We start from the raw sequence: 15,431 nt of genomic DNA, 5'->3' as shown, positions 1-15,431 counted from the left end.
TTGAGGTGAAAGAATAACAGCAGAAATTAAATGCCAATTTCACAGGCTCTGAATGCTGCCCCATAAAGGATGGCTGGGTTCCAAACGTGCCACCCCCAGGCAGCCCCAGCAGACGGGGCTAATCCCTTCTGGAGTTCCTCGAGGCCACTGCAGCACAAAGGAGAACATTTGCTTCCAGCTGTTTTCCTTCCAATTATTAATATTACTGATAGTCGTAGTAGTAGTAATAGTAGAATTAGCATTATTTGCTGAGTCTCAAAATATAAATAATTGATTTGGGTAATCTCTGCTCTTGTGACACTTCTTTAATGAAATGTCTTTATTGGGAGCAAAAGAATCCCATTACGAGGCGTTCATTCATTGCGGAGCGATAACAAGGAGCAGGAGATGTGATTTGTATAATCTGGTTAAATGGCTCAGACTGCCTCCCCACAGCCTCCTGGGTATAATATTCCTTTGAATAAAAGTTGATTGATTTTTTTTTTTTTTTGTTAAACTAATCTTACTCTTTTGTTAGAGCCACAAGCAGCCTGCTGCCTTCATTGTCACCCAGCACCCCTTGCCCAACACCATCACAGACTTCTGGAGGCTGGTGTTTGATTACAACTGCTCCTCCGTGGTGATGCTCAACGAGATGGATGCAGCACAGGTCAGTGGCTCTTCATTCCTGGCATGTCACTCCCTTCTCAAATCCAGGGGGTTTGCAGAGAGTTCCTGCTGCCATTTTATTGGGGTGGGTGCCCTCCCATACCAATTAATAAATGAGGGGGAGCTGGAAAGTAATAGGTGATGTTTTGGGGTTTTAATGGAGAATAAGTCCATATGATTGGCTCTTTGTAAGCTAATTCTTGTTGCAATTAACAGGGATCACAGAAGGTTTTGGATGGGAAGGGACCTTAAAGACCATCTTACTTCAAACCTCTGCCACAGGCAGGGTTACTTTCCAGTATTCCAGGTTGCTCCAAACCCCATCCAACCTGGCCTTGGACACTTCCAGGGGTGAGGCAGCCACAGCTGCTCTGGGAATCTGTCCCAGGGCCTCACCATCCTCACAGGGAGGAATTTCTTCCTGATATCCCATCTAATCTGCCCTCTTTCAGTTTAATGCTATTTCCCTTTTTACTATCACTCCACACCCTTCTGAAAAGTCACCCTCCAGCCTTCCTGTAAGCCTCTTTTATGTACTGGAAAGTTGCTATAAAGTCTCCCCATTTATTATATAAATATTTTGATATAAAATTATGTAAAATATAGTTAAAAGTATCAAAAAGTTTTATATACATACTGTATGTATTACAGAATTACTTCATGTTTGCAGTTCAAAATTTCCCTCCCAAATCCACTTTCTCCCCTTTCATATTTTTGCCTGTGTTTAGTTCAGGAAAATGCTCCCTACCACAGCCCCAGGGTGCTTCATGTTTGCCTTTTTCACATGGCATTTCCAGAAGAATAAAACCAAGAGAGCTGAAATAATTTGAAGGATCTTTCCCCTGAGATTTCCAGTATGATTCTGTAATACTGAGAAATGTTCTTTGCACAGTTTGAGGATAATATAGTCCTTTTATCTCTTTTCCTTTTTAATTCCATGTCTAAGTTGGGTTTTGGCTACTGGACACAGCATTATTCTCAGCATTTGAGCTTGCCAGGGAGGAATTTTTGCCATTCCTCCTGCCCTGGTGTCTCCAGCCACCTTGCTGATGAGTGGCAGAGGAGAACAGCTTTCAAAAAGGTGTAATCATGCAATTTGTGTGGAGAGTACATTTGGCATGGTTAATTGGTTAATTCACCCATTACAGCCCTTGTTCAATGAGAGGAGAGGAGCCCTCAACAGTTGGTACTTCATGGATTCGTTTCTCATTTGTCTCTTCCCTCTCTTACCACACTTGCAGCAGTGAACTGTTGATCTCTTTTTTGGGTGGTGATGATTCACCCATTACAGCCCTTGTTCAATGAGAGGAGAGGAGCCCTCAACAGTTGGTACTTCATGCATTCGTTTCTCATTTGTCTCTTCCCTCTCTTATCACACTTGCAGGCAGTGAATTGTTGATCTCTTTTTTGGGTGGTGATAGAGAAGCCAATCACCCCAGTCCTTAAGGGGATGTCCCATCAGGGGGAACCTGGTGGGATTCCATTCCAGCCCCAGTGACAGCTCTGTTCAGCAGTGGGCTCTGCTGGTGCCCTGCAGAGTCCCACCACTCTGTGAGGAACCAAAGGTTCTCTGTGTCTTCTGTTTTCCTCTTCCAGCTCCTTGATTCTGCATCTTGGCATTGAATCCAGAGACAAATTTCACCTTTTTTTTTTTTCCCTGACACTTCAAAGCAAAAGCCATCTTTTTCTGGAAATGACACACTTTCTTACACTTGGTTCTGGGAAAACACAAACCTTTCAGCCCCAGCCAGAGTTATTCTTGTGACTATCTTTCTGCACAAAGCTTAGGGTTTTTTTTTTCCTAGCAAAGTTTTGCTGCGATGATGTGGTCTGTAGGCACAGACAGGGGGATTTGGCAGTGCATGAAGTCACTTTGACAGTTTCTATAGCACAGTGTCACCTCCCTCGAGGGTGCAGCCAATGCCAGAACACCCAGGTGGCACTGGAAGTTAAGGAGGATTTTAAAGTTTGTATTTTATGAGCTACCAGGACACCGTGAGACAGTTTGACATCACAGAATCATTTGGGGTGGAAAAGACCTCTCAGATAATTGAATTCAACCATTTCCACAGCACTGCCAAGGCCACCACTAACCCATGTCCCCAAATGCCACATCTACATGTATTTTCAATCCCTCCAGGGATGGTGACTCCACCACTGCTCTGGACAGCTGTTCCATTGCTTGACCACCCTGTCAGTGAAGAAATTTTCCCTAATATCCAATCTAAGCTTCCTCTGACACAGTTTGAAGCTGTTTCCTCTCATCCTGTGCCTTGTTCCTTGGGGACAGAGCCTGCCCCCCACCTGGCTGCACCCTCAGGGAATTGTGGAGAGTGAGAGGGTTTCCCCCCTGAACCTCCTTTTCTCCAGGCTGAGCCCCTTTCCCAGCTCCCTCAGCTGCTTCTGGGGGCTCCAGACCCTTCCCCAGCTCTGTTGTCCTTCAGACCACACACAACCATTGTGTGACTGAGTGGCCTCAAGCCCATCAATCCAGATCTCTCTGCAGGTCCTTCCTACCCTCCAGTAGAGCATCAATCCGTTGTGGAGAGAAGTTTTATGGGAGAGAACTTGGCACTGTGCCTGCACTGTCCTCGCATGACAATATAGTCATTCCCTGTCTGTTCATCAGTGCCTGGTCCCAGACTGTACCCTGAGTTCAGGGAAAAGGCAAATAAACCCTGTGGAGGTCAGAGCACACGGCAGGCAGTGTTTGGAGAGGTGGCCATTCACAGACCTGCTCTGGGAGAAGCAAATTTTCCATCCTAAGGAAACATTTCATCTTTTTTTGCTTTCCACTGCACCTTGAGGTTGTTTGCTAAAGCTCCTGCTCAGCTCACATCTCCCTGCCTGAGGGACAGATGCTTTGAGAGGAGATCACTAGGCAGCTTGAAAGTCTGAAGGAAGAGTAAAGAAACCCTTCAAAGGACTTCCTTGTGTGGTCTTGGCTGGCTTGCTTAATCTTGAAAAACTAACAAGGGCAAAGATGCATAAGATTGTGTGACTATCCCACCCAATTTCAATCCTATACGATCAAAGGAAGAACAGGAGTGCAGAATTAATGCAGCCGCATGCACGCACTCGACATCGTTGCTGGCAGTGATTGAACTTGAAAAGCTCGAGATCAAGTTCAAATGAGCATCTGGGGGTTTCAAAACTTGTACAAAATTACACTTGAAAATAGGAAAGAAAAAAAAAACACGAAGAAATACAATCTTTGCAGAAACTGCTAATGAGATCTCATGCAAAATATTTTTGTGCCATGATCTATTTCCAGCTGGATTTAAAATCCTTAGATTGTAATTTGTGTGCACGGGGTGGTTTTTGTCCTTTCAACTCAGTAATATCAGCACCAGAAAAAGACTCCCAGCCTGCTTCACAAACTTCAGAGGTGAAGTTGTGATTCACCCTGAAACCAGAGTTGCTCTTGTTGCTCTCAGAACAAACTCACTCTCCTTCTCCTGCTCACTGGTAGAGCCAGAAAATTAAAAATTTCATCTTACAGAAAAAAAAGAAATTCTAGTTTGTTTAAATTAAGATTAATTTTCTTGGTGTCTGTTCTGTTTCCTCATTTTTACCAAATCTCTGTGGCTCCTATTAAGTTTATCTACAGACACTAATCTTTCAATGTTCCTGTTAAGTCTCTGCCTTTACAGAAGCTTCATTTGTCAGCCACCTTCTCTGCACATCTAGACCCAGAATCCAATCAGTTCCAAACTGTGTTCGTACAAAAAATAAATATGCAGAAAAGTCCAGGCCCTAAAATATATTTCTTTTTTTTTTCATGTTCAGGATATAAAATGCTTTACCGAGCTAGAATGAGTTCTCCTCTGAACAAAGCCACAATATGCAGATTGGTAATGGATTTTGAGCTGGTTATAGATCCAAAAGGAATGACTGGATATGTTAATAATTCAGGTTTCTGTTTGGTGTTGTGTTTTTTCCTAGCTCTGCATGCAGTACTGGCCGGAGAAGACGTCCTGTTGTTATGGCCCAATCCAGGTGGAGTTTGTTTCAGCAGACATTGATGAAGATATCATCAACCGGATATTCCGGATTTGCAACATGGCCAGGGTAAGAGAGGAGAAATACCACGTTCCCTAGTTATTCTCAAAAACACATTTTGGCTCGAGGAAGAGGCAGAGCCAAGACTTGTGGTTTAGAAATGCAGAATCGCTCACCTAGGAATGAAATTCCACTGCAGCTACTTCCTTTAATTAACATTTAATCAGCCTGCATTGCTAAAGGACTCTTGGCTGAAGGCAGCAAGTGGATGATATGAGCTGAAAATCTGTATTTAAATGGTGAGCATTTTTCTGTGTATATTTGAGAACAATTCATCACTTCGTAGCCAATATAAAGCCATCAGTATTGCAGGAAATAAACTGGGATGGTGTCAGCAGCTCTCCATCTGTCAGCTCCCAGGCAGCATCTCTGAAGACAGATGCAATGTTTACTGGCTAGACTGGGATTCCCAACTGCCACTGCTTTCCCTATAAATAAGCAACTGCCATTTCTGTAAGCAGTTCTTTGTCTGTGTCCCTCAGCCCCAGGACAGCTGAAATGATAGAAACAAAGTTTATCTGCGCACTGAGCCCTGGCAATCCGGCTTCAGGACTGCAGGAAAGGGCTTCAGCAGAGGATTTTTCTCTCATTAGTTGTTTCCCAGATTGATTATGTTTCCTTTGTTGTTCCTCTTTCATTTTTTTCTTGTCAGAAATGGAAGCAGGCTCTGCAAATTCCATGCAGTGTAACCCATCAGTGTCTGCATGCTCAGAGCCTGTGCAGCAGTTCAGGTGTGGCACTGCAGAGGGAACCTTGTGGTCCAGCCACAGAAATTAATGAACTGCTTGGAGATTAGACACCTTCCTGTGTCCCAGGGAGAGCCTGGAGGTGATAAAACGGGTCAGAGCAAGGCTCTGTGGCTCTCAGATGGAGCTGGCCCGTGGAGGCAGGGCTGCAGGGTGGATGCTGTGCACTCACAGCTCTGCACTCACCCATGTCCAACACCACGGCCACTGCCAGCAAATTTGTGAGGATCCTTTCCCTCCACAACCCCCTGAGAATTTCTGAGGGCTGCCTCTACTTCTTGTGGCACAGCACAGCCAACCAGCAAAGAGACATTTGACCTGTTTGTGCAGTTTGATGGAGCTTTATTCTGGAAGCCAAACAAAGCTCCCATGCACTCGCTGTCCGCTTGGCTCCGTAACAATTGTTCTCCAGGTTAGAGAAAAGCCTTGTTTCTGCACTGTACCCAGCGTGGAGAGCGCCAGCACTGCTGGTGCAGGTGCAGAGGGGAGGCTGCTGTGCAGGCAGCGCTCCCAGCCCTGCCCATTCCTCCCTGGGCCCTGAGCAGGTCTGTGTTGCAGCCGCAGGACGGGTACCGCATCGTGCAGCACCTGCAGTACATCGGCTGGCCAGCCTACAGGGACACCCCTCCCTCCAAGCGCTCCCTGCTGAAGGTGGTCAGGAGGCTGGAGAAGTGGCAGGAGCAGTACGACGGCAGAGACGGGCGCACTGTGGTCCACTGCTTGTGAGTAGGGCTGGGAAATGTCTGTGGCCTCACGTGGTGTGGTTGGGGCTCTGGAAATCTGGTGGTTTGCCAGGCTTCAGCTGGGGAGAATGGAGTTAAAGTGCATTTATAATGCACTTCAAGTTGAATATTGTATTGCATTATAGCATCCTGGCCCAGAGATTTTACTGATTGCAGTAAGAGATAGCTCCAAGAGCTGTGATCTCATGACTGCAGCACAGAGCTGGAGCAGCCTTGCCATGTACCCAGCTCTGTGCACAGAGCTGCTGTGAGCCCAGAGCAGGGATTTACAGCACTGCAGTCCCAGAGCTCCTCTGTCCCATACTCCAGGGGGACAGGGAAGCTCCTCTTACCCCTTAGTCCGCCCATCCCTGCCCTAGTTCTACAGGTCTCCACTTTCACAGACTCACAGAATGGTTTGGGTTGGAAGGGACCCCAAACACCACTCAGTTCTAGTGGACACCTTCCAGTATCCCAAGGGTGCTCCAAACCCTGTCCAACCTGGCCTTGGACACTTCCAGGGATGGAGCAGCCACAGCTTCTCTGGGCACCCTGTGCTGGCATCTCACCACCCTCACAGGGAAGAATTCCTTCCCAATATCCCATCTATCCCTTCTCTATGGCAGTAGGAAGCCATTCCCCCTTGTCCTGGCACTCCATGCCCTTGTCCCAAAGCCCCCCTCCAGCTCTCTTGGAGCCCCTTTAGGCACACAAACCCTTGAACATCAGCCCTTACATAAGAAACCTTCCCCAGTGTCCAGGGGGATGAGCTGTGTGTGCTCTCCTTCCCCCAGCCTCACCAGCCCCACCTCCCCTCTTTTGTCCCCCTGCCAGGAACGGCGGAGGCCGCAGCGGCACCTTCTGTGCCATCTGCAGTGTGTGTGAAATGATCCAGCAGCAGAACATCATCGATGTGTTCCACATAGTGAAAACGCTACGGAATAACAAATCCAACATGGTGGAGTCACTGGTAAGGAGTCTTTCTGCTCATTCCCCACCCCAGTGTGTGTGCAAGGGACTTCAGGATAGGTAAGAAAATGTCAAAATGGCTTAGTTCAGGATGAACCAAAATGAATGGGGACATGAGTACAGCAGAGTTAAAACTGGTCCTGTTTTAGGATGTTCAGTGAATCTTCCTGCTTCTCCTTCTGAGAAGAGGGGATGCCTTGGCAGAGTGATGGACCCTGTGTCCCATGCCCAGCTGCCTCAGGAGGACAAACCTCACAGAGCTGTCACCATGGCTGTGGGAAGAGTGGGATTTGTCCTTCTGTCTGTGCAGAGATCTGTCCTCCTGGCCAGCCCAGTGCTGGATGCTGTGACACATCTTGAAACTAGGAAGGAAGAGCAGTCCAGCCTCAGGCCTGGCTCCCTGCAGCCCAGGAGATTAAACTGTTCTGAATTCAGTCATCTCCATCCATCACTCTGAGTTCGTGCCTCAAAAGCAACACGTGCAGTGAGGGCTGGAGGCAGATAATGAATAGTCCAGACTGGGGCTGTCTCTTTGAGTGCTTTTCTCTTCCTTTGACGACACCATCTCCCAGCCATGCTTGCTCAGGATCACTCAGAAACACAACCAGTGTTTACCTGCTCCTGCCAAAGAGTACAAGAAAGAGGGAGGAGGTATTTTTGCTAGTAGGACGAGGCTCTGAGGAATTTTCCCATATCCTAATGCCATTCCTTTGTGTCCTCTCTTTCAGGAACAGTATAAATTTGTATACGAGGTTGCACTGGAATACTTGAGTTCCTTTTAGCCCAACGAAGGGAGGGGACCCCACGATGTGCCAGACCCCAAACTCCGGCGGATGCTTCTCCCCTGTCCCACACTGGAAGGCAGTAACAAGTGTGGGAAGGAAAACTTCTCCTTCCTTCTCAGCAAGAGACTGAGGTTGCAGAGACCTCGCTGGAAGGAGGAGATGATGCCTGTGTGTGCTGCTGCCTGCTTTCTATCGGAACATCTACTGCTTCTTAAATAACTTACTGTAAAAATTAGCAACATGGGAGACAGGCTGAAAGACTGGACTTTCTAATCCCCTCTGACTTCTCTCCTCTTTTGGATTGTGTTTTTGTTCTGCTTGCTGCAGAGTGGGGAAGGAATGAAACCCTTAGGAAATTCTCTTTTAAATGTCTCCTTTTTAATTTATAATTTTGTTCTCAAATCCCAGCCTTCTAATTTTTTTAATTTCATGCAGCAGTCATTTGGGAAAAATGAGATAGCCATAGGGGATACATGAAATGTTTCATTACAATTTGTCTACCTTATCTGTTTCCTTTTATTTGTTTTTCCAAAAGAAAAGGCCAACACACACACACACAAAAAAAAGACTATGCTGGAATTCTTTTCCCAAATGTAGTCCCTTTAAGCATGAAATAGATGGTGGAGATGAGAAGCTGTTCATGGATCCACTGCCTCCACAGAAATATTTCCTCCCAGTTTCTGCTCGACTTCAGGGCCGTGCATGACCCAGTTCCATCCCTCTGGTCTGTGTCCTTTGCCTGCTGGTGAGGCTGTTGAGGAGTTTCCCAGCCACTTGAACCTGAAGGTTAAATATTTGCATCCAAGAAATGGCATTTGTCTGGCAGCTTTGGTGACTTGGTTACCCCATTTCCCAAGTATTAGCTGGGGTGCAGTGTGTCTCTGACAAACAGGGTATGAAGTAGGTATTATTGCTCATATACTATGTATGACTATTTTTTATTTATTATTTGTATTGCTGTAGAATTTAGGACCCCTAGTCACGCCAGGACCCTGCTGAACTAGGCACTGTGCAAGCAGACAGCAAAGAAACTTCCTGCTCAAGAGTTTAAAAGTCTGAAGGTTCTTAAAATTGAGTTTGGGCAGGATTTCCTCACTATTTCCAGGCCCTACAAGCTTCAAAATTGTAACCCACTGGAGCTGTAAGAAAGGTGATGTACATACACAGAAACCTGTTCTGACACCTGTAAAGAGAAGTGTTAGCCCAGCACAGCAACTTCTCTTCTTAAGCAAAACAGCTTTTGTTTTATTCTGCAAAAATGCCTGTGCAAGTCTCCTTCTCTGAAACAAACACCAGATGTGTTTTGCCACGGTTGTGGACCTCATTCTGACTCCTTAGCAGCTAAGAAATTGCTTTTCTGACAAAGTATGTTTAAGTAGTTAATCACTAAGGTCTGCAGGGTAATCTTGGGGAAAAAAATAATTGAATGAGCAAGACTTTACCATAATTAGTATTTCAATTTAGCCATTTATTTATCTTGAAGGTGTGGGATATGAGGTTTCCCTCTGTGTAAAATGGATTCTGGGGTGTAGGGTTCTTTAAATTCAGACTTGCTAAAAGATAGACTGAAGGTAAGAGTTGAAGGAAACTCCAATTTTCTTGTCACCCTGTAGTTTTCACCCTCAGGTAAATACTCAGAGACTGCTGGGAGCTCTGTCCTGCCCATGCCTGGCACAGAGCATGACAGAGGTTCAAAATGTTTTGCTAATGCTGTCTGTGAATTCAAAAGGCACCTCTGCTTCATGGTCGTTCTTTCTTCAGTAGTCAGACCCTCACCTGGACCAGGAGGGATAGAAATGAAATCTGGAAAAGCAGCTCTTGACTGAGGCACACCAGTACCCAACCAAACCATTGTCATCCACCAGGACCTGCACCAGCCTAGGGAAGGATGCTTGGAGTTCCATTAATACCCCTCTTGACAAGCAAAGGATCCTGAACCACCTGGGGTTTCTCTAAGGAGCTTTGGATTCTTGGTTTTAATATCATGAAGGTCTTAACTGATCATGAACCACCTTCTCACAGGAGCCTCTGTGCTGTTTCTGGTTGCCTGCAAAAGAAAAAAAAAGAAATCAACTTTAGTTCCAGTTGGGGCTGTCAAGGGACTGGTCTGAATTGTTGGTTTTTTTTTTCTTTATGCAACAACACAATTCAGCAGGAAAAATAACTAGAAAGCAAAGTGAAACTATAAGATAAAAGTGAGAGGAAAAGAATAATTATTGGTGTTTTGATTACAGGTGGCTGGGTGGAACAGTGTAGGTCAGGTGTTGGGAAAGAAAAAGAAAGAGGGAATTCTAATCCCAGGATGGGATTTTTCAACAACTGCCCAGGTATGAAGAAGCTACAAGTCAGCAAAGTGGTTTTTGACTCTGCTGACTCCAGAAAGCCAAAGGGAACCACTCCCTGTGGATAATATAGAAATATTAATTAGTAATTAGCATTCTGTTAATTTTACATAGAAAGTAGCACAGTGACAGCTCTCCCTCGTGACTTAGGGGAGTGAAGCCAGCAGCGAGGGTGACAGCTGGGATAAGGGAACAGAGAGGTAAAGAAATGCCAGTATCACTGAGGTGTGAAGTGTAGGAAGTAATTTAGGCTTAACTTAAAAGAAAGTGGATTGAAATGCCAGTTAAGCCCACAGGAGGGGTGTGTGAGTGAGGGGAAGGACGTGTGGGATGAGCAGAGCAGAACAGCACTGGCAGTGCAGTGCTTTAGGATCTGGAGGTAGGTTTGGATGTGTTTTATGGTATGAAAAACACTGCTAAAGGGTCAGGTACCTGTACAGCTGGCCCACAGCAACTCCCTGTGTGCTCAGCCCTCTGCAAAAGCCAAGTGATGTTGGCACAAACTGCAGGGAAAGATATTTAAGCTCAATTTTACATTTCATAGGAGCTCAATGCAAATGTTGGTTCCCACAGCCCAACTGTTAGTCACAGCTTATTATGTGGCCACTCAACCATGTGTCTGAACTTGCTAATGTCCAGCCTACAACCCATATGGAAAGATGCTCAGCAGACACTGCAGATTGTGTTGCCAAATTGTTATAAATTCCTGCAGTTACAGTGCTTTTGGGGGACTGACCCAGCTCCAGTCTGTGTTGGCTCAGGGATCATCATGCTGTTCCTCCCTGCACAGTGCATATATGCCAAGTGTGAATTAGTGATGAAGGGAATTGTGTGGAAAAGCTCACTTTAAATCACTTTATTACCTTGAGGTTGTTTAAACCCTAGAGAACAGCCCATAGTGAAGTAGGTAATGTGTTTGAAGCAAGATTATGGGTGATGGGTTTGTTTTCATTGGGAAAGAAAGAAATTATGAGATGAGATGAGATAAAGGAGGTTTTCTCACTCCTGGAAGGATTAATAGTCAGTGTGAGCTTTTCAGCCTAAGCATCCCCTGCTGTGGATGGAAAGTGATAATGTGCAGTAAAAAAGGTGAATTCCTCAGTGATTGAATTTAGGCTGGAAAAAACAGCATATTGACAATATTTGAATGGACATAATGAAGATGAACTTATTCCCATGGTGACATTCTAACAGAGGTGAGGGGGAGCTGTTTGTGATGGTACAGAGTTGGTGTAGTTTGGTCTGAAGTACAAGGAAGTAGAAGCAGGTGGTGTGGGGTCACTATCTCATATAGGGGGTAACCAACATCTTAAATTATTAATGGTGTAACTGCAGCAATGAATTCCACTGGTTAGCACTAGTTTCTAGCCGTTTATTCTGGAGCTGTAAGCTCCCTGGGAAAATTAAAAAAAAAAAAAGTCCATAGCCACATGGACCCCACAGGAGTAGATTTAAACCTGTGGATGCTAGAGTGGCTTTTCCATTTACTTTCCACAGGAACTTTCCTTTAGTAGTAGTTTGTGGGATTTCCCTTGGGAATCTCAAGCCAGGGATTTCTGGTCACTGCTCTTGGTGTGCTGTAGAGGAAGGAGAGAGGCTCCTGCAGCAGGCGGTTCAGGAGGCAGTTAAACCTGTTTCCATCTGGAAGAAAAGGAAAGGAGAAGAAATCTCCTTTGGGAGAAACAAAACATTGGAGGAGAAGGCAAATGAAATGGATCCTGAAACAGGTAGGAAATTTGCACCTTGCTCTCTCTCTCATTCTTGCACAGCTGCTCTCATCTCACTCTTCTGAGTTCCTGCCAAGATCATAAAAAACACGTAATGTCACATTCTGTGCTGTGGAGATGGAGCACTCAGAGTGTGACAGAGGGAATAAATCCTGAGGGACAAAGATAAAAGAAGATTTGCTCAAGAGGGGAATCTTCAAATATGAGGTGCTTCTATCTGTCATACTTGCAGAATTTTTAGTAAAGTCGCAGAGCAGTGCACAGTCCTGACATGGTCCTGGATGGGCAATGTGGTGGAAAAGTTCCCCTTGGAAAACTTCATTTTCCTGTAATAAATGTGAACAATTAACTCCATGACATTGGCAGCACAGTTAATTTTTTTGATCACTCCAGCCAGTGAAAGGGGCATCTCCAGACCTTGGTGTGAAACTGCTGCATTTTCATTTGAGAACCTTTAATTTGTCTTAAGTATACAAAAGGCAGTCAACTTCTTTTTTTTTTTCCCCCTTTTTTTTTAGGAAAATAAAGGGGGCCATGTGGCAAAAGTGGCAACATTTATTCAGCATAACAACTGCCATTGGGTCAAAAATTCCATACTCCTGCTGTGTGAGGGCAGAACAGCTGCCCTGCCCAGACAGAGGAACAGGAGGAGCCAGCTAAGTCAGAGAGACAGATGTGAGCAATGAGGATTCTGTTAACCCTCCTGTGCTCCTGCTTATTTAGATTGCAGTCTTCTATAGCCATACATATATAATATACAATTCCAATGCAAGTGCTCTTTCTTTCCCTGTTCCCAAAAATACCTCCAGCTCTTTTTCCTCGAGGGTGAGCCAACAGCATAGCGAGCAAAGCCCAATTTCTGCCGATTTGGCAAGGACCACAAGGAAAATCCATCATGTATTATCTGTTCATTGACTTGGAAAAGGTATCAATCATCTCCCTCATATGCATACTTGAAGAATGTACAATTTGCTCAAACTGTCAAGCAGAATCATACATTTTCATATACCACCAAATCCTGGTGGTACAGAGAGTGATGGAAAGAAAAAAAAAGAAAAAAGGGAGGCAAAAACTTGCTGACTTCCAGTGACCTCTAGTCTATAACCATTAATTGCTCTGCTACAATATTTTAAAAGTTTCCCTTGTAAAAAAAAACAAAAACTATGCCCAGAATATACTACAGTTTAATGTTGAACTAGCAGAATGTGAAAACCTGGCAGCTTTTCTAGTTTGTAAAAACATGAGGGATCTAAATTAGTCTTTCCATCCTCATTCCAGTTCATGCAGCAGATTTTCCACCACTATTCTGTTTTCAACCTGAGCCTTAAAAGACAAACTAATGCAGCAGACTGAATGCCAGATGCTGGTGTTCCCATAGTGTGTCCTGGCAGGGGGGAAAAGAATTTAAAAGGATGAAAAGGGAAAAGAATGAGCTAAAATGGTTTTTCTTGGAATTCAATTCATTGAGCTGTTTCTGAGCAGTATAAACATGAGCCAGTCCATGGCACTCTGGAGGTACAGGGTGAAGATGCTGTTCATGTCCCTTAGGGACCAATCCTGATATTTCATATATAGGTACCCAAGAGTGTAGTGGTTCCTTTAGTGGAGACAATTGTCACAGAAGGAGTGTTTAAGTGGAAATCTGTTACTCTGAAATGCCACCCTTTGGGACACCCTGTGAGACACCTCAAGTGTGTTGCACTGTGGATGGATTTCCTTGTGTGAGTACATCATCTTTCAGTGAGGAAATCCCCAGAAAATCTTTGTATGAAATAATGGAAAGGAGTGTGTTTTGGGGGATGGAAGAGGAAGTGGGGCCAGCACTTTACAAGCTTTCATGAATTTAGGTACTCTGAGACTCCCCAGGACAAACACTGCTCAGTGTTTCACATTGCTGACAGTCAAACCAAACTTCATGTGCTGGACTTCCATGTACCTGCAGCAGAACTGGAATTACCCCCTCATTGCCCTTCTAGCCCTTTCTTGCATTGCCAGCATTTAAACACTGTACTTCTATGCCAAAAGTCTGAGCTGCATCCTTAACATGCCCCTTAACCCATCCTGACTAACCGCAGTGACAAAATTCACTCCCGCCCTGATTTGATCTCCTCCGCCTGTGGGAATCCAAATGTGCCAGCATCGCTTCTTGCCAGCCTTGTCACCTCTTCAGAGGGCGGTGCTGTGGCTGCCTCTGGCCGAGCAGTGTGCCATTCCAGCTCCCTGGATGTGTTTTTGGGCAGGGAGGAGTGCTGCATGAGAGGAGTCTCTGCTGATGCGGTGCCGCCCCTTCTCCTCCCCCTCGGCCTTTATGGATTACTGGTGAAGCTCACTTGTACAGTTTGGATGTTTGATAGATAAAGCACGTATGAAAAAAAAAAAGGAAAAAAATATAAATACAAAACTCTCAACACTGTGCATTCAGTGTCTTTTCTTTCTAGCTTAAAAGAAGGAAGGTAAATAATGTCAAGTCAATGAATATCAGATATATTTTTTGACTGTACATTACAGTGAAGTGTAATCTTTTTTTTACAACTGCGAGTCCATCTTATTTATTCTTGTAAATGTTCCCAGACAATGTTTGTAATATGGGCTGTGTTGCAAATCCATAAAATAAATCTGTGATCTGAGATTAATGTTTTACTAAGAGACTCTTGTACTTGTGCCTTTTCTTTGGACTTAGAGGAGGCAAGGCATTGTGAGCAGCACTGCTGGAAATGATGGGGTGATTGCATGACAAAAAATAACACCAGCATCTTGTCACAGTGATGGGCTTTGCATCATGGCTGTCATTCAGGAGATGAGGAGCAGAAAAGAGAATTCAGCAGGCACTTCAGCCTAGCTGCAGATTTTGTGTCAGTCCTCTCAGAACGCCTGTGGATGCGAGCTAAGTAGTTCTGAAAATTACAGTCTTAGCAGCATGGGTTAGAGCAAAGCATATTTTTGCAACTTTTTCACTCTAACAGGTATTGCTATATTGTTTCCTTGGTACTCAGTGCTGAATGGCAATTGCTGATAGGTTCCTGAGATTTTTCTGGTAGTTTCTATAGATGGACTGTGCTGGTTCAGCTGGGGTAGAATTAATTCCCTTCCCAGAGACTGGTTTGGGGCTGGGTTTGGATTTTGCTGAACACAGGGATGATAATACAGATATTTTTGTTATTGCTGAGCAAGGATTGCACAGAGCTAAGGGCTTTCCTTGTACAGTCAACTGGAGAGCAGCTGGGGGTGTGCTGGAGGCTGGGAGGAGGCACAGCCAGGACAGGTGACCCAACCTGACCAAAAGCAAGTCCCAGCCCGTGTGACATCATGCATAAAGTGGGGCAGGAAGAAAGAAAAGGGGAACATTTGGAGAGATGGTGTTTTTCCTCCCAAGTAACCAATTAGTGTGATGGGGCCCTGCTCACCTGAGGATGGCTGAACCTGCCCAGCC

General features: G+C 45.0%; 1 protein-coding gene across 10 annotated transcripts in view; it reads left to right on the top strand.

Moving 5' to 3' along the window:
* The window catches only part of PTPRT (protein tyrosine phosphatase receptor type T), a 452,765-nt gene extending 438,120 nt beyond the window's left edge, over nucleotides 1–14,645 (top strand). For all 10 annotated transcript variants that reach the window (XM_039728161.1, XM_039728157.1, XM_039728164.1 and 7 more), the window contains 5 exons: nucleotides 518–649; nucleotides 4,594–4,719; nucleotides 6,015–6,178; nucleotides 7,013–7,148; nucleotides 7,876–14,645. In XM_039728161.1, the coding sequence (XP_039584095.1) occupies nucleotides 518–649; nucleotides 4,594–4,719; nucleotides 6,015–6,178; nucleotides 7,013–7,148; nucleotides 7,876–7,929 (612 nt within the window). In that variant the 3' untranslated portion in view covers nucleotides 7,930–14,645. The remainder of the gene's footprint in view (nucleotides 1–517; nucleotides 650–4,593; nucleotides 4,720–6,014; nucleotides 6,179–7,012; nucleotides 7,149–7,875) is intronic.
* Nucleotides 14,646–15,431: the final 786 nt, after the last annotated feature.

This window comes from Passer montanus, unplaced genomic scaffold (assembly GCF_014805655.1).
Source record: "Passer montanus isolate IOZ18808 unplaced genomic scaffold, ASM1480565v1 scaffold64, whole genome shotgun sequence".
Classification (NCBI taxonomy): Eukaryota; Metazoa; Chordata; class Aves; order Passeriformes; family Passeridae; genus Passer; species Passer montanus.
Note: the sequence above shows the minus strand (reverse complement) of the source record. Positions and strands in the feature narration are given on the sequence as shown.